Source organism: Aythya fuligula, chromosome 1 (genome assembly GCF_009819795.1).
Source record: "Aythya fuligula isolate bAytFul2 chromosome 1, bAytFul2.pri, whole genome shotgun sequence".
Lineage (NCBI taxonomy): Eukaryota > Metazoa > Chordata > Aves > Anseriformes > Anatidae > Aythya > Aythya fuligula.
In genome coordinates this window covers 112,781,947-112,805,771 of record NC_045559.1, presented here as the reverse complement: position 1 = coordinate 112,805,771, position 23,825 = coordinate 112,781,947, and the positions used below count along the sequence as shown (strand labels likewise).

Below are 23,825 nucleotides of genomic sequence, written 5' to 3'. Positions count from 1 at the left end.
CAAATATTCCATAGGTGAGCTCAGCATCAGGAAATCTTGTGGTCACAGCAAATGAGAGGTGAATACTGATTACTATTCACAAAAGGCAAGCTTGGACCCTATCAATGCAAACATCTGCTTAATTTAAAATTTGCACTTGTCCTATCAGAAAAGTGAGGAATGACTCGCAGACAGAAATCACAGTGAAAACTACATCTGCACAACATTTGTATCTGTGTGATAAAGTCCATGGGAGTAGTTTGTAGGTTGTAAATGTTTTATTTTTTTTTCATTAGAGATTTTTTAATAAATTTGCACACAGTTTACAACTATGCTAGAAGAAATAAAATTAGTCTACTCAATTGCAGTGAAACTGTCACTGAACTGCCTATATCAGCTTCTATTGCAAAATGGTCAGTTACAATTTGTAATGTTCTCTGTTGAAACATCTAATTATTTTGTAGGACATCCTACAGTCAAAATAAGCTATGAGCATTAAATTTAGACAAGTATGCCCTTTGCATGACTCCTTTTGGTTTGCGCTTATACAACATCATGACAAGATCTCTGAAGGACTACCAAAATACAAAAAGTTACATTGCTGATTATAAAACAATCACTTAACAATTATAGTAATATGTTGTGTTCACAGCCATGAAGGTTATGAAAGCATAAGTACAGCTCAAAGTTTGTTGTTGACACCAGATTCATGTCCTTCCACAGACTCTAAATAAATATATGTGCTTAGAAACATTGGATTGTGCCTTTCCAAGGCTGTCATAGAATAGACAAGGCTGGAACACTATCACTGGTTGCATTTTCACTAGAAAATAAAACACTCCTGAGCACTGCTTGTATGGTAAAATTCCTAGGAAAACCCCTGCTGTGTTTTTGTGTACTGAGTACACACAGTTCCTTGCTGCATTTCAGGTATTAGCATGGGACATATCTTAGGGATATGGTTTAGTGGGGACTGCTAGCGTTAGGTCAGAGGTTGGACTCGATGATCTTGAGGTCTCTTCCAACCTAGAAATTCTGTGATTCTGTGATTCTGTGATTCTGTGACATGGACCATTCACAATGAGCAGACTAAATAAGCCTACCCTACACTGAAAACAATGGGAGAGAAATATTACAAACTTGGGCTGTACTACCCCACTTAACCTTCATGTTAAAGAATAAGCCTGGGCACATTTAATTAAGTGATATAGACACAGCCAGTATGTACTGCTATGATGAAACACAAGTGAACTATTCAGGGACATATTCAGAGAAGTCCTTCTTGTTATTTGCTGGAAAATGAAACAAATCACTGAAATCTCATACGTGTTTTATGTATTTGCCTGAGAGTCTCACTGGAACAAATATTTTGAACAGAGTCTACTCTAAATTAGCATGGCATTGACACCTGGCCATTGTGGTGTTCAAACAAACATAACGTTTACTGTCAGAGGGGGAAGTGTTCAAAAGTACCCTTTTTTTTTCTGTGCAGATTAATAATGTGTATATATTTTTGTCAAGAAGAAAAATGGAGAGAGTAAAAATAGCTCTCAAGCGAGATAGCTGCTATTCACTCCCCTGTTCCTGGAACCGTGACAGCCATTATATAACCAAAAAGAAAATTAAATGAAATAAACAGCATAAGCTAATTGGGTTTATATCAAGTAAAAATATAATTAGTCAAAGCATTTTGTGGCAAAGGCTCCCTCAATATGTGGCAGTTCCTCAGCCTCACTGGTGAACAGGGATCGTGCCATGTGATTAAAACTTATTCATCAAGCATTTCCATGGAAACATAGAGATGCACAGTCCTTGGATCACTTACTTCAGGAACTGCTGCTCCCGTGGTTCACTCTGGAATGAGAACTCTGATCACCCCATGATGGGCTGTAGTTCTGCCCTAGAAATCTCCCCATACAGGTGTTTTTGGGGTCTCATTGCAGAGACATTTGGTCAAGTGAAAGAGTAAAAAGGCATAAGGAAAAAGAAAAAAGAAAAAAAAGGAATTAAAAAATTGGTCTTAATTTTTCCTCTCAGAGGCAGCCTGTGAGTTGAGAAATGGCAGCACTGGAAAGAGCCTTAAGAATTTACAAAATGGCCAAATGCCTCCAGGGAGATTATAATGACTGCAAGACTGTTAGGTAGATGATATACTGAGAGAGACTTAGGTTAAATGAAGTCAGTGGGTTTGGTTGTTAGAAGCTGTCCTTTTATGTATGCAGGCAGGATCCAGCTCTGGTGCTACTTCTCAAGTTTAAGGAAAATTCTCACATTTTATGAGACCCCCTTATAGTGACAGTGGCAGCCCACCAACGTGTGCTATGAGCACAGCAGCTCCGTGCTTCAGCTACAAAACCTATGGCTGCTTGAGAAAACATGGCTCTTAGCTCTGTTTGTCACTCATCTCATGCACCATAAAAGGCAGGTAATGCTGGTTGTGATGCACAAGGGTTTCATAAGCACAGAGCATTTTGAAAGCATGAGAAAAATTTTGTTGTGTGAATAAAACATGCTTCTTTGCTAGGAAGTACTTCTGTAAGAAATAAACACGTTATGCAAAGTAGGTTAGATGGGTGCAGCATATGATTGGAAGGCATCCCTGGGATGGGTACATCCCTTCAGATTTCTCCTGATGCCACTGATAAAAAGCACCTGTTTCACCTCCCATGCCTGTTAAGGTTTTTAATACACTTAGGTCTAGTGTATATTTGCCTTTAGTAGCAAGTAGTCTCAAAGACAACGGGTGACACCTGCACCTTGTCTCTGCCCATGCCAGCCTCTAACAGGGAGGGGAAAGCAAAATATTCACAATGCCTGAACCATAATGGAACACATTAAACCAGCTTTACTCATCTAACATACATAGCATTAAAGCTTCAAAAGCCAGAGCCTTTGTAGGCTGTTCATGAGTATTTCAGGAGTCTGTTACTGCAGCGATGTGATAGCTCCTGTGGACTGAAATTTCCTTAGGCACAATAGAGTTAAGTATAAAGTGTAAAGCCCTAACTTCAAATTTTCTGGCTTTGGCTTAAGTCTGCCTCACAAGGTTCCTTTAATGCCTTTTCATTGTGTTTATTTCGTCATACATTATACAGCATTAGTGATAATCCAAGCAGGCACACTGTCACCAACTGGGTTAAGTTCATCCATAACTGACTGGTTTGGGACATGATTTCAAGTGCTGCCACTACAGTCAGACAAAATAATGCTATCTTAAGACACAGTGGCAAACTGCACAAGTGGCACAGGATGGAGTATACAGTCCTAAAACACAAAATTGCTACCAGGTTCCATGCTACTCTCAGCCTCTATGCCTCTCTTTTAACACAAGCTATGGGGCTGAACAGAGGCTTAGCTGTCACTGGTGCAGGCCAGGAGAAAATACAACCAGTCTACAGCTTTTTTTTTTTTTTTTACCTGTGTGCTTCAGTCACCCCTAAAACTTTACAAGAGCCTGCGATCTATCTCCATAGGGATGAATCTGCACATTTTGAAAGAGCTACAGGTACTATGAGACTCCACAGCCTGCTACATAATACTTGCAGTGAAGAGTGAGAGAACAAAACAATATTCGAGTCATACTGACTCACCAAGAGCACCCCCACGTGCAAGTCCCCTCTTTAGATAAGAGTCCAGGCCTTCCCCAGTAGCTCCTTCACATGAAAGAGTTTGGGTCTACTGCCCAGGACAGTGCAAACTGGGAACACCCAAGCCCATGGGGTGCCAGGAGCATGACCACAGAGTCAGGACGGAGCTTTGATGGATTTATGCACTGATTTCCCAGAAAGGCCAAAGGTGGTCAGAGCCAACAGGAGCTCAGGGAGATGAGGCACTTCTCAAACCCAAGATGCTTGTGCCTGGCTCTCTGCTTGAGGGTCACTACCTGTAGCAGGACTGGGCAGCCCACTGCAGAGCCTGCTCAGAAGTTAGCAGAGGATATAGCTGTAAACGGTAGCTATTGCAGGGTGCACTGACAACATGCATGTCAACACCCTGATTGTTGAGCAAGGGCATCTCTGTAAACCAGTGGTACGTTATCACATCAATGTCATTTTGTTCAGAGCTAGGCATCCAGGCAGAGTAAGGAGGAGCCTTTTCCCTTCCCAGCCTGACAATAGAACAATAGCTATCCAGAAGGGAGAAAATTAAGAGTACAAGAGCAGAAATTCCCACTGAAACAAGCCCCAGAGTGCATAAGGCTTTATAGTAAAAGGACAACAATTACCCAAGACCTCACCAGGTCCTCGTCTTCAAGCAAAATGCATTTGATTAGACCACTTTCCTTCTCAGTAAACTCTTCTTTCTTGTACATAAACATAACTTCATATATTAATGAAGACATTTATCTCAAAATGCTGGAAAGCAAAAAGAAAAAAGGCAGTTACTGTTGTTTCTGTGTTTTATATTCTTGTAAGACATACTGGGGAGCACTCTGTAGGCCCATGTCATTAGAGAAAAAGGTACACTTGAATTAAAGGCCACAGGCATACTGAATTCAAATAAAATCATGTTCTGAAGTACTGAACATTTTACATTACTGGCAGAAGGACACACAGTTCTCTGTCTCAGTATCAGTGAGACATTGATTTTCTGTAGAAATGTGCTTGAATTGGTCTTGGTATATATTACACTAAAGCCCATCTTTCCTTCAACAGGAATAGCACTAGCTCTTGCTGAACAAAAATGTTTGTGGTTGCTGTTTTTGGGGTTTTTTTTTGGTTGGTTGGTTTGTTTGGTTGTTGTTTTGTTGTTGTTGTTGTTGTCTGTTTGATTTTTTGTTTTATTTAAACTTATTTAATACTTTCCCCACAGCAATGCAATTGATAGAAAAAATACCTCAACAGTTGCTCATTTGCTCTGCTCATCTTGACTGAAACCCTCAAGCAAATCCATTTCCTCATTTATATCTACTGTCTCCCAGATATTTCTTGGTGCATAAAAAAGCTCATTTATTACTCTATAAGGGGGATAAAGGGAAGAAAGATTTATTAGAACACATCTTGCATAATTTAAATATGTGTGTAGATATACACACTGTAGGATGTAGGACCTGATAGACAGGACAGAAGAGCACATTCCTTCAGAGTATTTCTATTTAGCAATAAATTGAGGATGCTTGACATCATTTGACTTACGCATTTTGCATCTGATAGGTGAGCAAAGAACTAGGATGATAATTTTATTTATTCATAGTGATATCGTGTTGGTAATACAGAAATAAGTTGTTTGTTAACTTAGAGAAATAATAAGAAAAATAATGTCTGCCTTTTTCTTGTTTGTTTGTTTTTAATGGCAGCTAACGTACTGGAAGAAGACTCAATGGAGCAGGACATAGAGAGCCCTGTCACTATTCATCAGCCAAAGTTACCCAAACAAGCTAGAGAGGATCTGCCAAAAAATCTAAACAAAGAATGTGCCAAGAGAAAAATCCAGAGGTATGTTAGGAAAGATGGGAAATGCAACGTCCACCATGGGAATGTCAGAGAGACTTACCGTTACTTGACTGACATCTTCACTACTTTAGTCGATCTGAAGTGGAGGTTCAACCTATTGATTTTTGTCATGGTTTACACAGTGACTTGGCTCTTCTTTGGAATGATCTGGTGGCTAATTGCCTACATGCGAGGAGATATGGATCATATAGGGGACAGCACGTGGACCCCCTGTGTCAGCAACCTCAATGGGTTTGTCTCAGCCTTTTTATTCTCAATCGAGACAGAAACCACCATTGGGTATGGTTACCGGGTCATCACGGACAAGTGTCCCGAGGGAATTATTCTGCTTTTAGTTCAGTCCGTTTTAGGTTCTATCGTCAACGCTTTCATGGTTGGCTGCATGTTTGTGAAAATATCCCAACCCAAGAAGAGGGCAGAAACCTTGGTTTTTTCTACAAATGCAGTTATTTCCATGCGGGATGGAAAGCTGTGTCTGATGTTCCGAGTAGGAGACCTTAGGAATTCACACATTGTAGAGGCATCAATACGAGCCAAGTTGATCAAATCCAAACAGACAAAGGAGGGGGAATTTATACCACTCAACCAGACAGATATCAACGTAGGTTATTACACAGGGGATGATCGTCTCTTTTTGGTTTCACCACTGATCATCAGCCATGAAATTAACCAGCAGAGTCCTTTCTGGGAGATTTCCAAAGCCCAGTTGCCCAAAGAGGAGCTAGAAATTGTTGTAATCCTAGAAGGAATGGTGGAGGCAACAGGTAACATTTCTTATACTTTGTGTAAGGTAAATGCTTTAATTTTAGAAAGGAAAATCAGTGGTTTTACTTCTCTTTAACAGAATCACTCCTACAGTCATTACATTTGCAAAAGGCATCAGTTATCTGGTTAGCTTCAAAATTAAAAGCATGCCCAGTTTAATTGTCTATTCCATCTTGCCTAATGAAATTAGTGTTGTTTCTGCTCTGTTTGGAAAATGGGATAACATTTCTCATTTTCTAAATTTTTCACAGCATGTCACCCAGTTATTTGTCATTCGATTGCAGGAGCAACTCAACCACTAGGACCGTGTGGGATAAAATGCTTTAGAAAAAAAAAAAAAAATCATTACAAAGCTCTGTTTATGATTAACATGGAAGTACCATAGTTCCTGCTGCTTCCAATCACCCATGGGTAACTGCAGAATAACTGCCTGTCACATGAAATTCCTAGTTTATTTGGATCCAGTCAGAAGTGATAATGTGTTCAGCTTTCTCTTTTTGCTTGTTTGTTTGCTTGTTTTTGTTTTAACTTGTAACTTGGGGCTTGTTTCACTTTAGTTCACAAAAGATCTGTCTGATTTTGTATTTCACTGAGGCCCCCTACACACTGCAGAAGTGTACAGAACACTTAAAGCTGGTACACATAAATAAGGCATATTATGTCACCAAAGTCTTGTAGAGAGGCTGTTTGGTCATTAACTACAATTATACAGCAGAACATCAGGTCTCAGTCTATGCAGAGAAAATAATGCTTGGAATTCACAGTAATGGACTAGCAATGTTTCTTCTTTGCATTAAAGCCAGAATAGTAGGCGGATGCTTTCTCTCAAACTGCTGTACCTACTGCAGTCAGAGTACTGATATACTTAGTTTAGGAGCTGCAGAGATGTTTTTCCTGTTAATGACAGCATCAATCTCTGAATTGAGTAAACATAAACAATACAAGGGAATGGTGATTAGGAAATGAAGAAATAATGTGCTTGGGGAGGAAATACTGAGTAGAGAAATAGAAGATCTAGATTTGCCATTTTCCTCCATTACTGTAACAAAAGCTAGGAAAGTTTAAGGATGCAGATTACACTTCTCTGACAGAAGTATGACCTTCCTAACCCTGACTCATGTTTTGCAACTGGAGACAGGAAATAAAGAGCAGTCTCTTACCAGAACATGTGTGTGTGTTTCACACATCTATTATGTGGTGTCAGAAGAAAACTGCATTTGTCACCATATAATAAACGTGTGAGACAAAAATGGAGAAAAAAAATAAAAATGAAAGGAACTTGGCAGAGAATCTGAAGCAGTAAATGTAAAGCTTCCACATTTTCCAGGAAATAGGTGGCACTGAAGAGAAATCAAAGAGATGAAATGTTTACTGTTACTGATACATGCAGTAGGCACAAAGGTTTCAAACATCTGCATCACCTTTGGATGAGAAGATGAGAAAATTGCTGGTTTTTAGCTGAAATATTCTGAAATTTCTGTACTACAGTCAAACAAACTTGACATCCCAAAGAATGGTAGATATTTCCAGGTTTACTGAACAATGTTTTCCAGCAAAATGATTGTCAAGTAGTAGAAGTATAAAAGGCATCTCACTGAAAATACATATAAGATAAAAAGACAGTATACTTCTGCAGTGAATCCAATGTAGCCATACTCTCTTAAGCCTTGGAGTTTTTCGCTATTTCACCCTCCCACCCCTACCTCCTATTGACCCCTGCATAATCACACAGACCTCTATGCCCTCCTTTGATGCTCTGATACTGACGCCAATCTTCCACTCAGTCATTATCAGTTTTCACTGAAAAAGGTTGCCTCTCAGATCGCTTGAGCTGGCAAAGCTATGAGAAAATTCTAGAAGAAGTCTGGAAGTCCATAGCAACAAAGAGACTGGACACAATGGTTTGAAAACCTGTTGAAAACAGGTTTCAGAAACACCAGGGTAAAAGTGTTACTCTGCAGCTGGATAGGCAGCTACATTTCCCATTTTCAGCTGCCGCATTTTGTTCTGTTTGGGTCATCTCTCTAGCATGCATATAACACAAAATATGAGGGAAGGGTGCTGTATAATGCCCCTTAACTGTGGCATCATGAAGACTAATGTCATAATTACTAGTACATTTTCTAAAACATGTTTGTGTGGTAGTTACTTGTGTTTTTCCACATGCATTGTGTTACTTTTGCTGAAGGTGCAACCAGGTCAACATTCTACCAAAACTAAAGACTTCCATTTTTTAACTTTACAAATATTTTCCATTTACATATGCAAACAGTGAAAGCAAATTTTGGCCATCATATATTCACTTTTCCTTCTTACACCAAATGTAGAGAAAGAGCAGCAAGAGATGTTGCTTATTGCAGCAATCTCCAACCCTGTAGAGCAAGCAACATACTACGCACCACACCTTCCAATACTGATCAAAGCCATAGGATATAGAAACATTAAAGCTAAAGCTAAGAATCTGCAACATTAGCTATAGCAATATCATTCAGTATTGTTTTACATGGGACAAACACAGCTGGATATCATTATCTTACACTATTCATCAGAAAAGTCACTTTTCTTTTTTTTTCATTTGGTCAGTGACCAATTCCGATCAAGTGAAAATAACCCTTTCTCAGTTTTCAGAGTCTCCCCACTCTGGCAACAATTATCTCTTTAATGAGTAATGAAGTAACATAGTGCAAAATGATAAGTATAAATATTTGCTGTTATTTTTATTAATTATTGTTATTATTATGTTTAAAGTTTTACTGAACAATTGATATCATTTTATCCTTATACAATAGTTTTCACCTTAAAGGATCCAAAAACACAGCTACATCTAGTATAAAACAAAAGTGCTCATGTAGTGTCATGTAAACTCTCCACTACGTGTTACGACAGGAAATGAAGAATAATGCATCTTATGAAAGGAAATTGAAATAATTAACCAAACCGAAATTTAGAAGAAAGATCAAATCAAGGACTCCTTAATTTCCCTTGGAAGCATCACCACACTTTCTGAGATGTTCTGAGAAATGGAGTAGATATGTCTCTACCAAGGCAGATATCAAAATATAAGCCCAGGGAAAATACACCTTTGCTATTCACATTCGATGTACCATGAAGATTCCTTTGAGGGCAGAAGCTTCACCAAGGTACTTCCAGCAAGACATGATGTCAGTCTGACTCCTTCATACCATATCTACAAGAACTCAAAATAACACTGCTTTTAAAAACATATTATGGGTCCTTTCAATATGCAGTTTTCCTTATTTGTTTACAACTTTCAAAAACATCCCTCTGGGTTCAGAGGATAATGCTGTTGCAAATATTTACTCCTGTGGCTTTTCTGATACTGGCACGCATCTCTCAAATGCACAAAAAAAAAAAAAAAAAAAAAAAATACAACAATGGGTGAGTGTTTCTGGTCTTGTTCTGTAGTTCTCACAGCTAACACATTATTGCAGCCCCCACCACTGAGTATTGGTGGCTCAGCTGAAGATGCAGCACCTCACACTTCTCATTTTGGAGGGCCATGCTACTTTATGAGATGAGGTCAGCTCTTCAGCTCTGCACAGCCCAGCATTGTGAAGTACATCAGATAGCTGTGAAGAAAATGACAAGCCTTCAGGACTTGGGGACAAAGTTACAACCAAATGTCACCATATCTAAAGGACATATCTGTTATTTCCATCTTTTACAGCCCCTGTTCCATTTCCTACTATGCTAACAGCAGGTAGAGTGCAAGTGAGATGCAAGAATCAATACTAACTCTGCAAGAACTAAAATAAGATCTAGCTTTAATAGGGAAGTGGTTTCTGAGGCACTTTTGCTTCTTTTAGTGTCAGAATATAGTTGTGGCACTGAAACAAGATTCTGGCATCCCTACCCTTCTTATTGCAGAGCTGCAACACTAAATGCAAATATACTAACAGGAAACAATATGACTGAAACACCAATCTCAGTACAGCAGCACTGGAAATTTACCATTCAAAATATTTGGTTTATATGTAAGTATCACTACTGCTTTCATGTTATTTTCTAGAGATAAAGTAACAGATTTGTTAGACTATGTAGGTTTATTGTAAAGGTATTTGAGTAAATTATTTTTCTTGTCAGACCCACAAAAAAAAAAAAAAAAAAAGGCTCAAAGATACTGAAACCTGTCACCCCTAAGCAGCATGCACAAAAGCTTGGATTTGAAGAATTTATTTATTTGTCTCAAATTTTAAAAAGAAATCTACAAATAACATGTTTTATGATGTTATGTTTTAACATGTTTTAACAGCTGAAATCTATTTTTGAGGGAGGTCTTATGAACATTTAAAAAAAAAAAAAAAAAGAGAGAGAGAGAGAGAGGAGAGAGAATCTCAAAGTCAGTACCCTTGCTGGTAATGCAGTTCCTGAATTGTAAACAACATGGTCCAAATCTCTCGTCTAAAGCTGCACTAATTTACAGAAAAGAACCTTTTTCAACTCAGAAAAGTAACACCAGGAAAGTAACAAGCTACTCTAACCAGCAAGATCCTCAAACTTGGTGAAGTTTTGTCTGGCCAGTAGGGTGCACTAGATGACACTCCAGGGATTCCCTCTGACTAAAAATAAAAACATGAAAAATGAAACAGTACCTGAGAAAGAAAAAAAATCAACATATTTATAACTGTCAAAAAAAATAAGCTACAAAACTGGGCATATAACTTTAGGTTTTTATGGATAATTCTACAAATAAACTTACAATATGGTGCATTTATAATTCTGACACATAGGCAGCTTGAGAGCAGTATCTGCAGAATGGCTTATAGATACGTAAACAAACACACTTGCCAGCTGTGGAAAATGTGTGTGGAAAGCAATAGATGGTTATTTATATAGTAAATGATGCTATCTACTAGAAAAACATTGTATAAAGCTGTTCCTGCTCTTCATTACAGTCCCTTTGACTGACTGATTTATTGTCTTTTTGCTTTCACCTTAATGAATTGCCATATTTATCCCTTATCCTTGCCCAATCCTAACAAATACCTCCCTTTGTTAGCAGTATGTTAGCAGTTCCAGCCTTTCAAAACATCTCAGCAGACTTTGCTCTCTCCAAATACGCCTTGCTCGGGATACAGTTTTTCACCAGAATTTTTTTTTTCTCTTCAAAGAAGAGATGTTTACACTCTAAAATTATTTCTTAAGGGTATGTAGATGAAAGTAGAAAAGGAATCAGTATTTCTCACACCCAAGTATTTCTGCAAGGCAACTGGTGAAAGTAGATTAGATCATTGTGCTCCAGATGTGACAAATGTACATTGACTGAAATGTAATTTAAACAGGGTTAGGAATAAATGACTTCTGTTCTAAGCTGGATCATCACCATCTCAAGAATGGTCAGAATACAATAGCTCTCCAGTTCTTAGGGTTTTTTTCCTCCTATCTTTACATTTCTTGGTGCTAGGTGCTAGGCTTAGACATCTAGGTTCAGTTCATCTTATATCCCATTTCCTTAGTATTTGCCAGCAATCTTTTTCTCTTACAGTCTTTGCTCTCCTCTGCTTTTTTGTTTGTTTGTTTGTTTGTTTAATTTTTACTTTTTTATTCTAACAACAGTTCATTGTAATTAATTTTAACACAGAAAATGAGGTTGTTAGCATAAATTGTCATTAGTTGGAATTCCAAATGTCTGCAAAGAAAACCATTCCAATTTCATTGTGAAGTGTGTTTTTTTTCAGGAAGCTTCCTCTAAAGATGGAAAAAAATAAACTCTTTGTTGAAGGAGACCACAAAACCTAAACGGAGCAGTTACAATTGCACAGTACTAGTAAAAAAAAAAAAAAAAAATGCAACGTGGTAAGAAGTTGGGGAGTTAAGTTCATGAGAAAAGAGATGTGCTAATTATGAGCATTTCAGCTACAATTTTGGAGTGTCTATACCACTTTCAAGGAAGGCAGAGAAAAGGAATTATACATTTTGTTTAACAGCTTTATCCTCTGAATAATGTTGCACCACACAAACATTTTACACAGTGTTTGATAATAGCCTATTATCCATCCTTCATTCCTTTCTCAACAATTAGTTGCTCAGCTCTTCACAACAGCAGTTACTTCATCACCCCTAAACCTTTAGATATAGTATTCAGATTCAAGCAGTAAATCATATGCTGACAAATAAGATCCCTAAAAGATGAGTCTGAGACCATTCTTGATGATGATGATGATGATAATTCCTTGTAGCCAATTGGATATTTAAAAAAAAAAAAAAATCTGTTTTGAATGCAAATCAAACTTTCAGCCAAAGAGTTTTGTTTTGCACAATGTGCCCTTACAAACTGTGTTAGGTCAATCTGGACACAGAAATGGCACTTCCAAGTTCTGTGCATGCTCACATAGACCTCCACAATCAGCATTGCACCTTTCCTAGCACAGTGTCAAGCAGAGATAGATGCCGGAACACAAAGCTGTGGTGTAACACTTGTCTGTTATTGCATCCCTAGCAGTAGGGCACTTCACACTGCAGCTTCCAGCAAAGCTTCAAGCCACAGTGTTTTCCAACTGTTTATTTGAGAAGCAAGGCACCTGCAAAGAAGGTGCTGTCGATGTCTTTGGGTCTCCAGACCCAACTCAGGTACCAAGAAATGATTGTGTATTACCTGAGGGATCAAGAAAGCAGAAGACGTACTGCACTTCAAGGTGGTTGGTTGTCCCCTGTGTCCACACAATCTCCACCACAAAGATATCCAATTTGCAAACCAAAAAGGATGATGCTAGACAAAAGGCACGGTGGCCATTTATCCAGGTTAGAGGACTCCCAAGGCTGAATTAGTTCACTGAGCATTTTTTCCTTGTTTCTAAAGTGGAGACATGATTTCTGAGCACTCCTGGGAAGTGCTTCAGGACAATGAAGAGCCTTTTGCATTTCAGAGTGCATTTAAATATAGAGGCTATTAATCTGTGCTGGTTCATAGTCTCTACTTGGTCTTGGAACAGTGTAAATGAAGGGTCATCACAAAGCAGCTGATTTGGAAAGAAAAAGTGAAACAACCATTTCTATAATTTGGGAGTTTTATTTTTGATCATCTCAGGCAGTTATCAACCTGGAGAGGAAGGCTGCTGAGCACCATGATGAATTCCCAGGCACACACTGATTTGAGTCAGTGCAGCATCTCACCCCTGGAACTTTTGCTGGAATGAATTCATTCTTTCATGTTGATTACCTTGTTCTCTTGTGTTTGATCTCCAGATATGAAGCATACTTAAGCAGTCTGCAGTTCAAAACCTTGAGAAATATTTTTGGCAAAATCTGTTCTTGCCCATATCTCTAAAAGATCTTTTCACATTTCTCTTCGGTGCCTATTTACTTCTACATGTATAATATTGTTTCCTCCTGTTCTATCTCAATGAATTGTAACAAAGGATAAACATGCTACATTACACTTCTTGATAGCAGTAAGACTTTTGAAATTTACATATATTTATATCAATTTCTGATGAATGTGAGCAGATAGGTTATTCACCTTCAACAGAAAGTTTTCACAAAATTGAACAGAGCAGTAACTATAAAGTCAAAAGTGACCTAAAAGATTGAAGAGTGAGCAAGGAAGGCTTTTTTTCCAAAATTTCCAATCGATATTTGACATTAAAAAGAACAAGTCTATGGATTGCAGTTAACCCCAATGGCTACATAAAGTGCACAAAAAAAGTCATGGAAGACTTATGAATATATGCTTTATACCCTAGAAAGCTGTTGCCATGACTAAAAACTCCATTTATGGCATAGTTTCTGCATATCCTGAGGCCACAATATAAAAGTCCACAAGGGAGGAAAACAAATCATGCAGAATCTCAGGTGATCTCAGAGGTCTCAACTATGGCATTTCAAGAAGAATTAAGCACATGTTTGGATGCACTGAAGTGCTCTGGCTGTTTTTCACCACTACACTTTCACTACAAAGCAGACAAGCTCCAGTTTAAGCACACATCCAAAATGGGGTCAGAGATCTGCCTGTCTGTGTCACAGAAGAGGAGAAAACTATGGTGGTTTTACCCAGCTGGGAAGGTGAGCTCCACCACAACCACTCTCTCACTTCCCTTCCTCAAAGGGAAAGGGGGAGAAAATATGATTAAAAGGGATCAAGGATTGAGATAAGAACAGGGAGATCACTCACCAATTATTGTCATGGGCGTACAGAGTTTAGAGAAATTTATTATGTATTACTAACAAGCTAGAGAAGTGAGAAACAAAGAAAACAAGCTAAAACACCTTCCCCCCATCCACCCTCTCCCACCTCCTCCTCCCTAAGTGGCACAGAGGAACAGGAAATGAGGACTGCAGTCAGTCCCTGACACTTTGTCTCTGCCACTCCTTCATGGTCACTCTCTGCCCCTGCTCCCCGTGGGGTCCCTCCCTTGGGATGCCATCCTTCCCCAGCTGAGCCTGCGGGGACTGCCCACAGGCAGCAGCTCTTCAAGCACTGCTCCCACATAGTTCCGTACCTTGGGGTCCATCCATCCCCCAGGAGCAAACTGCTCCAGCACGGGTCCCCCACGGGTGGGTGGCAGCTCCCCCCAGACCCTCTGCTCCTGCATGTGCTCCTCTCCATGGGCTGCAGCGTGAAGGTCTGCTCCATGTGAGACCCATGGGCTGCAGGGGGACAGCCTGCTCCACCAGGGGCCTCTCCACAGGCTGCAGGGGAACTGCTGCTCCAGCACCTGGGGCACCTCCTGCCCTCCTGCCGCACTGACCTTGGGGGCTGCAGAGCTTATTCTCACTCCTCACTCTCCCAGCTGCACAGGAGTTTTTTTCACTTTCTTAAATCTTTTCTCACAGAGGCACAAACGACATCACTTATTGGCTTGGCTCTGGCCAACAGCTGTTCCCTTTGGAGCTGGCTGAAACTGGCTTTTATCTAACATGGGGCAGCTTCTGAATTCTTCTCAGAGAGGCCACCTCTGCAGTCCCCTGCTACCAAAACCTTGCCACACAAATCCAATACACAAACTAGCACCATGCTAGAGAGTCTCAAACCAGGTCCAAACAGCAGTGTAGACACTGATTTCAGAGTATAGAAATAGACTGTTTACACTGAGCAGCCACACATTTCCAGGATTCATGCCTGCCATTCATAGCAGAACAATCCATCTCTGCTGCACACCTAGCTTGCTTTTTTCACTGATCGAGAAGGATAGTTCACAGCTTCAACCCAAGGACATGTTACCAAATAGTCATATTCCAATGCAGCATGCTACCAGCTTGCAGCAGATTACTTTAACAAGTCATTTAATGTTAGATGCCGAAGTCCCAGAAGTGATGATGAACATCTATAATTTAGTACAATTGGGTTGATTTTGACATTAAAAAATATATATATTGTCCTTTGACAATGTATATGGCTACTAAGCAACCCACCAATTCTGGTCATACTCCACTCCTCCCTTCTCCAGAAATACTGTATTGACAAAAGGATGGAAAGAGAGAGAACATCTTCTGGGAATGATGGCAGCCACCGTGACAATGAATGTGAAAGGCAGAAAGTGCTTATGTAATCAGGTTTGTGCTCTTGCTTGCTCACTCTCACCCTCTTTCCAACCACTCCCAAGAGAATTAGAGAGAAAAAAAAAAATATATATATATATATATTTTTTTTTTTTTTCAAAGATTTCTGTTCTTCCTCGTTTTGACAATTTTCATTTCTTGGGATTTCTATGGAATGGAACAAGACTTTTGTTTAAAAATATAGGGTTTTAATAAAAATAAGATTATTAAATTCTTACAACTAATCCAAATAAAGAAACTTGAATTAAAGAAGTATTCAAAACATGAAAAGAAAGCAAAAATGAAAGTGATCGTTAAAAAGTTTTCAGTGGTTATCAGAAACCTTTTTGAGATTTCTGAGAAATGCCAAAATTGTAGTTAGAGGCAATATTCAGAGGGAAAGTTTGGATCAGCTCTGCCAACTTCTCAGAAATAAATAGTGGGAAGGGTAACGCACACTCCAGGGGATTTCCTGTCATGCAAAGGATGCCAGGCTGTAGCTTCCCAGACTCCTCTCAGCAGTTTAATATTACAAAGGCAGGAACTGTACAAATAACTTCCCAAACAGTACTGGTCAGCACTTTATCTCACACCCTGAGCACTAGAGGAGGGAAATGACATGCTGTTATGACAGTGTGAAAGCAGGCCATTGTCACAGCAAGGGAAGGGGACAGTGCAAACATTTTATCTGTTTCAGGACTGCTCACTGTGCCATGATTGGCACATTGATAAGGGAGCCAAAGCCTCAGGGATTTGTCATTGAATTTATACCTGTTAGTAAAAGGAGCTGGAAGAAGCCTGCATGTCCCTGATGCCACAAACGTGACAGTGAGAATAAAAGAGAAAAAAGACACTATGAGGAAGGAAGCTGACAAGCGCCAGTGCCTACCTCAACCCTGAGGTTCAGGCTTTCCAAAGAGGTGAATGGGCTCAGGTTCACACATACAATGAATGTTGCTGCCCACACTAAACTCATTGGACGAAAATGAGTAAAAGTCTCTGCAGATACAGTCCCAAGCAATTCATTAAACTACAGATCTTATCACAGGCTGTTAATAGAGTGAATAGTACACACCCAAATAAGTTATTTTGACAAACCATGCCCACTGCCTCCTGAGCTGTGTTAGTGAAAGTATACAAAGCATCTTGAGGAAAGTGACTGCTCCTCTCTATTTACCACTTGAGAGACCACCCCTAGTGTGCTGTGTCCAGTTTAAGATGCCCCAGGACAAGAAAGACATGGACTTACTAGAACAAGCCCATCACAGGGACACCAAGATATCTGGGGGATGGAGCACAGGACACAAGTGTGAGGAAAGGCAGAGGAAACAGGGGCTGTTCAGTCTGGACAAGAGACTTAAGATTAAGGGGAATGTTATTGCTGTCTGGACTGGCCTAATGAGATGTTAAAGAAAGGACAGGCAGACATGTCTCAAAGGTCCAGGGTGATGGGACAAGAGGCAACAAGTACATGATAAGACACTAGGAAAAACTTTCTTACCATATGGCTGATCAGACCCTGAAACAGGGGCCCAGGATGAGAAGAGAACTGCCATCATTTGAGGTGCCCACACAATGGATAAGCCCTGAGTAACTTGAGTTATTTAGCTGTGCATTGTGCAGTGCATAAAACCAGATGACTGCATAGATCCCTTCCAGCCTAAATTATTCTGCGATTATAAAAATCTAAACCAGCTTCTTGTAGTATGTTATAGCTGTCAAGAACTGAATGACTCTGAAAAACGAATAGCCCAGCTAACAGCTCACATTGTTCTCCCATGTCACTATTTAAGACATTGTGTTTTATATACCTGAAGGCTGCTCTGTGGCAACCACTGAACCACTGGAGACAGTTGTGCCTCAGAGATGAGAGGCAGAGCTGGGTAAGGAGTATGAGTTCATTGCTGTAGGCAAGCAGGCAGGCAGGCAGGCAGTGCAACCAAGCTCCTCCAGGAGGTCTGCTACAAGAGAATATCTTAAACTTGTAAGGCACTGCTTCACCAGAAAACTGAACTTTGAAAAGTGATCCAAAGATTGCACTAAGTCATAGTGTTCCCTGCTTATCCTGGATTTTGTTCCATTCCCCTGGCTGTAGTCACCCTTTTTCACCTTTCTGTCCTTCTAGACATTGAGAGAGGTTGGGATGGGCATTGGAGATTGCTGCATTTTCCTGCTTCTCTCTCCATCTAACTACAAAACAAACTAGAAGCAATTGCTTAGTTATTATTATTAACATTATCATCATCACAGCAGACAGCCTTGTATCCAGCAACAGTGTCAAGTTTAAGATTTGTCCTTGGTGGGAACCCTAAGGTACATCAGGGCTGAAAACTTTTATTCCACCTTTCTGACTAACACAGACTAATATGAATTGAAGAGACAGGGACTTAGCACTAAAGGAGAAAAATCAGTCTGACTATGGCTGAGCTGCCAGGCACCACCATAACAAAACAAACAATCAAACAAAAAAAGACTCACCCAGACCAATTAAACTGTGCTGGCACTTTTTTAACTAGACATTAGGTTCAGATTTTTCACTCCTGCATAAAAAAATATTAGCTTACTACACTTAGATCACCAAGATGGGAAAAGTCCTCCCCTTTTTGTAATTTTCAGCTTCTTTTTCCATTAGTCCTTTATTACAGTGGGAGCTTTTGGCTTTTGTTTTGGTTTTAGACAATAAGTACAGCAATGAGAGTTTCTAACTATCAGTAGGGTTATAACAGATGCTGTGAAAAAAAGTAGATGAATCCAAAGCCAAAGGTTTTGAGTCAGTCAAGGATTCTTGTCCAGCCAAAAATCTGCTTTGAGGTCAGTAGCCATATCTAACAAACATAATCTAACAAACTTGTGTATGGGATTGTACTAGATGATTCTTCAAGGTCCTTTCCAATCCCTAACATTCTATGATTCTGTGTGTGATTCTGTGATCTACATGGCTGTGAAGTGGAAAGGGTTCAGCTTTGCAGTCTGAGGAAGATGTACATGTATTTCTCCTACTACAAATCAAAAGCAGGCTCTCTTGGGAAGAAAGAGGCCAGCAGCTGCCTGTACTTAACAACAGCCATGCAGTTCGCCAGCACAAGACTAATCAAGTTCAGTGCTTTTCAGGTGGCAGCCATGGATCTGGCCCATGGTGTGCAGCTGTATTGCAGCAACTCAAGCGTTTCCAGACCTTTCTGCAGAGCCTTTTAGAGATGAAGGCTGTAAGTAGCATTAAGTTGTGTGTCAAGACCACAGCAAAATAGTCATTTGCAGCACTTCTACCATGATTTGCAGAGTGGGACAGGGCAGGAAGGTGAGCCAGAACCAAGACAGAGAGGTTGACTAGGGGGTTGACTTCTCTAGGGGAGGCATCGGAGCTGTTAGAGCTGGACGAGCACAAGCCCACCATTCACAGTTGGCCTCCTCCAGCTTTTCCCCTGGAGAACAATAATTGTTCTGTTTCCCCATCCAAATTTTGCAATGATTTTTTTTATTATTATTATTTATTTATTTTTCCATAGCAAGGAATGATGAGGCAAAGATCTAACTTATTTCAAAAGACAAATATTCCAAAATAGATCCAGGAGTCATTTTCAACTTGCAGATGAATTAGAAACAGCTGAATGGAAGTTGCCTGTCTGTGCTCCGGGACAGCTTATTCTACCACAGCGCTTAAACTTCACTTTCAGATTCTCCCCTCAGGGCTGGAACACAGCTACAACAGAGTTTTAAAACCCTGTTAAATTACTCAAGATCTGGAACAACACACAACATGAACCTTAACCTTGCCACATTTACCTTCTCTTACCCTATAAAATGCTCTCAGAGTAATCAAAAGCCATCAGTGACAGAAATTCAGTCCAGAAACATCCCCTACTAATGTGTACAAATGCTTATTATAAAATTTTGAGCCTGATCCAAAGCTCTCCCAAATCCATAGAGTAGGTCTCAGTCTCTGGTGGCCTTTGAATGAGGACCCCAAAGGAATAAATTGAGCTGTGCAATGCCTGTCAGTTCTCTAATGGCCTCAAAGAAGAAGCAATTAAGACTCTAATTAAAAGACAAATGGAAGATTAGAAGTAGATAAATGTTTATAATCTAGATGAAGTACCCATATGGGAACTTTTGCCTATTAAAAGGGGACTTCATGACATTTGCAAAGACTCCATACCTATGGGATGAATGGTGCTATCAGGCGGGATCTTTCCCCTGTGCATGCTGTACTGCAGCAGTCCTTCAGTCACTCTGTTCTCCACAGTAACTTTCCTTTCTGTATATGTATGAAGTAAGTTGTTCTACAGACAGCCCAAACAAATATTGAATATTTTATCATACAAACTCTTCAGGGTAAATACAAACACTACTCGGACCAATGCTTGGTCCAGGAAAATACACCTCAGCATATCTCCCTTTCTTACGTATCCAATTCACTACCTCCTACCAACCTTTCCATCTGCCATATGCAGTTTAGTACATCATCTGCTACACAGAAAGGAACCAAGAGCCAAATCCTCACCAGGTATTGCAGGTCCATTACAAATATGTGCTAATTACTTCATTTAAATTATAACAGAACTAGAATAAAGAGCTAGATACTCTTGTAAACATACACAGATCTCAAGGCTGATCCTCCTTATGGCAGCCAAGACAGAGAACAGATCCCTTTTGAAACTCTTTTCATTACACTAGGTGAATCAAGCAGGTCGGAATAACAATGACAGTAAAAAAAAATCATCCATGAGTTCTCCTGGATTTTTTTTTTATTTTTTTCTCAAATTAAGCCCCTCTCACTTCAGCAACAAGGACATTTTTGATCATGAAAACCTGTTGATGACATGAGGTCTTAGACGTCAGTGTTCTTGTATTGACATACTCCTCCTCTTTTTTTATATCTTGACATATCTTATGTATCTTTTTTTGAGGACCCAATAAGCCAAATAATCTCTGCATATCCAAGTATTCTTCTAGATAATGTGATCCTTGGAGCTCAACAGCACAATCTGTGATGCTGAAAAAACGGTAGACAAGTTTTCCTGATGACTGCAAAGCAACCAAAAAAAAAATATATACACAGAAAACAACAAATAATCATAGCCATTTCTATAAGAGCAACTCATACAGTGCCTTCCATCCAAAGACTGCAGAATGGCAGGAGGATGATAGGCTAGTGGTGTGGTCTCCTATTCCCATGTTCTTCAGCTAGTTCTGACTTCTGGCTTTATGTAGTGCATCACTGTGACACAGAAACCCAAATGGAGGTTACACAGAATAATCACACATCTTCCAGGGCCCAAAATAATAACAAAAACATCCAGTGATGCAATATCAACAGCTAGGATAGATGTGAACAAGTATTGGCTGAGTCATACTAAGCTGAAAGGGGATTTGTGTGACTGAGGAAGACAGGCGTGAGGTTGGTGAGGAATTATAACAAACTGAAGGAATTGCTCTTGGCACTTGACAGGCACTTAAGCACCAATTAGAAGTGACATCTTTAACTTAATATGGCAAAGCCACATCTTATCCACTAATATGGGTAAAGTATTACATATAAAACAGCTGGATGAAAGTATAAACAAAATACTTAGCTTATTTTGTAAGGTCTGTCCAGAGCTAAATCAGCTAAAGCTCAGCTAAACTGGCTTCTGCTATGTGTTGTTTCTTCTGCCATCTCAGTATCTATTTATGCCAAGCCCCTGAACTTTGGAAAAATTAAGACAAAATCAAAAATTCATGTCTAAAAACCAAACAAATAAATATCCAGTCTTCTTTGGGCCAAATACAAACCACCACTTTGAGCTGTGATTGATGCATGAGAGATATTGTTCAGTGCATTAGTGTCAGAAAATACACAGTTAAGAGGGATTCCTTGCCATGCCATGCTTACACAAAGGTCGAAGTCTTGGGACCTGAGGGGAGGGAGCCTGGGGAGCTGAGCAAGGCAGAATGCAGCAGTACCAGTGTGAGAATAAAGGCTCAGCTTGTCAAGGTTTCTAGTTCTGGTTTGCCTCTCAGCAGTGTATTTAACAGATACTGAGAGCGAGACTAACAAATATTTAACAGATACTGAGAGCAAGACTAACAAACATTTATGGATACCTTCTCTGTTCAGAACTTCACTCCCTCCTCTCAGCCCAGATCCATGGTAGCACACTGCATGTCTCCCCAGGCATTAGTGAGGATGACAAGAAATGTTTGTCCCACAGGGATGCAGGAGGCATCACACATCTGGGACCCCATGGAAGTTCAAGTAGGCCCAAGGTTTTTTGCAGCTCACTAGGGCTACTTCCATAGGGACTCTGGTGATGTCAGGACAGAGACAGGACAAGATAAAGTTTCTCATCTATCCCACTCCAGAGACAGCAAGGAAAGGATTATGGGGAAGGGAGTCTGGTCAGAGTGCCACCATCCACTAAGGCATGACCTGGATCAATTCCTTGGGGTATCTCTGAGTGCCACAGTGTGTAATCCTCAGGTTGCTTCTATTTAAACTATTGAACAAGGAACAGCTTCATTTTCCCCCTGAAAAGCCTGCTCTGAGCTACCACTGGCCACTTCAGACAGATACCTTCCAGGTAAAAACAGCAATGCATTGTACAGAATGCCTTATCTCCACTATTCCTGCTAGGCAGAACTTGAGAAGATAAGAAGAAAAAAAAAAATCAATTTTAAAGCAATTTAATATTTAATTTGAAGATGAACATAAGTTACTTAAATGGGCAAAATACATAACGCACCTGTATGTTGTATAAACACTTGGGGAAGTACTGAGCACCAACTGGTTTATTGACAGAAGATTAGTATTCAGTGTATAACTGATGCTGTGAAATCAAAAATTGCAGGTTAGCACATAAATACATACCAGCATTTATAATACAATTCAATACATTATCATGTAATATAATATCTATCATGAAACCCCATAGTATCACACAACTGAATGATGAACCGTGCTGATTAAAGGAGGATACTCCACGTAGGTGGTGATAATATACAGCAACTGTATTTTCCATATACTTCATGTAATTGCAGTAAGTTTATGCTAGAAAATCTTGTAAAAGTAAAATTTGTGCTGGAATACTGGCTTTCTGTACTCCAAACTTTGTGAGCTTGAACTTCATTACTATGAGTCTGAAGGCCTGGTGCTAAAGGGACCCTGAAAACTGTTGTAATATGACAAGAAAAATAATAATAATAATATTCTCAATGATTTTTAACCACAAATTGCAAAAAGCACTGAGCTTTACATTACAATACATAGGAGTGAAGGTGTTTGGGAGGAGGCCACTCAAATATACATGGTCACTCAAATCCCAAGCAAAGTAACAAGTGAGTAACAGGGTTTTTACTTTTCTGTTTTCTAACTCATTTGTGGATATGGTGTTTACATACGTGGGAAGGAAAGCTAGAGAAAAGTGGAGGAATTAATGCAAATCAAAGCATACTTGCTAAAGCAGAACATCTTGCAGGCTCAGAGGCTAAGTTATACAGCAGTAGGTGTCATTCTGGTTAGAGTTCAGGGTCAATGAGCTCCTCCTCTGCAAACTCAGAGAGCAGAAATTGTGCTAAGAAAGAACATAGCTGCACTCTAAAATCTGGCATAAAGCATCTAGAGCAGAGATAACGTTTTACCTTATTTTTCTATCAGCTTGAAAGTTGCCCAAGTTTATCAAGTAGAAAAAAAGGATTTTTTTTTTTTTTTTGGAGAAGTTTTGTTTTAAAGCACAAACATGGTACAGAAAGGCATTACTATGAACTGCTACCCAGGGTTATATGTTTATATTAAAATGATGAGACCCCAGGATGAAGTAACTAACCAGTGAGTGTGAGAACACCATAAGTCCACCAAAATGAACAGAAAGTTTCCTGTGGCTTTGAGTGAAGTCTAATCGTATCATCACAAGGACTTATTACATTTGCATAATCGCTACACTGAGATTTTTTTGCATCCAGACCACAAGACAGTACACTAAATCCATCTCAGATTTATTAGGTTTTCAATGTAGATTTTCTGCGTCCCTTTCTCTCTCTCCCTCCCTCTTCTCCATCTTAGAGTAACTGAATGCAAGTCCAAGGGGAACAAAAGTACCAGGTGAGCAATGCTTCAAGCCCTATCTTTAAATTTGAACTCCCAAATTGGGCACA

At 39.6% G+C, this 23,825-nt stretch overlaps 1 protein-coding gene across 1 annotated transcript in view; it reads left to right on the top strand.

Annotated features, from left to right (window-relative positions):
• The window catches only part of KCNJ6 (potassium inwardly rectifying channel subfamily J member 6), a 161,946-nt gene that overhangs the window by 112,320 nt on the left and 25,801 nt on the right, over positions 1-23,825 (top strand). Inside the window, exon 3 of the mRNA XM_032186099.1 lies at positions 5,276-6,196. Coding sequence (XP_032041990.1) covers positions 5,276-6,196 — 921 coding nt within the window. The remainder of the gene's footprint in view (positions 1-5,275; positions 6,197-23,825) is intronic.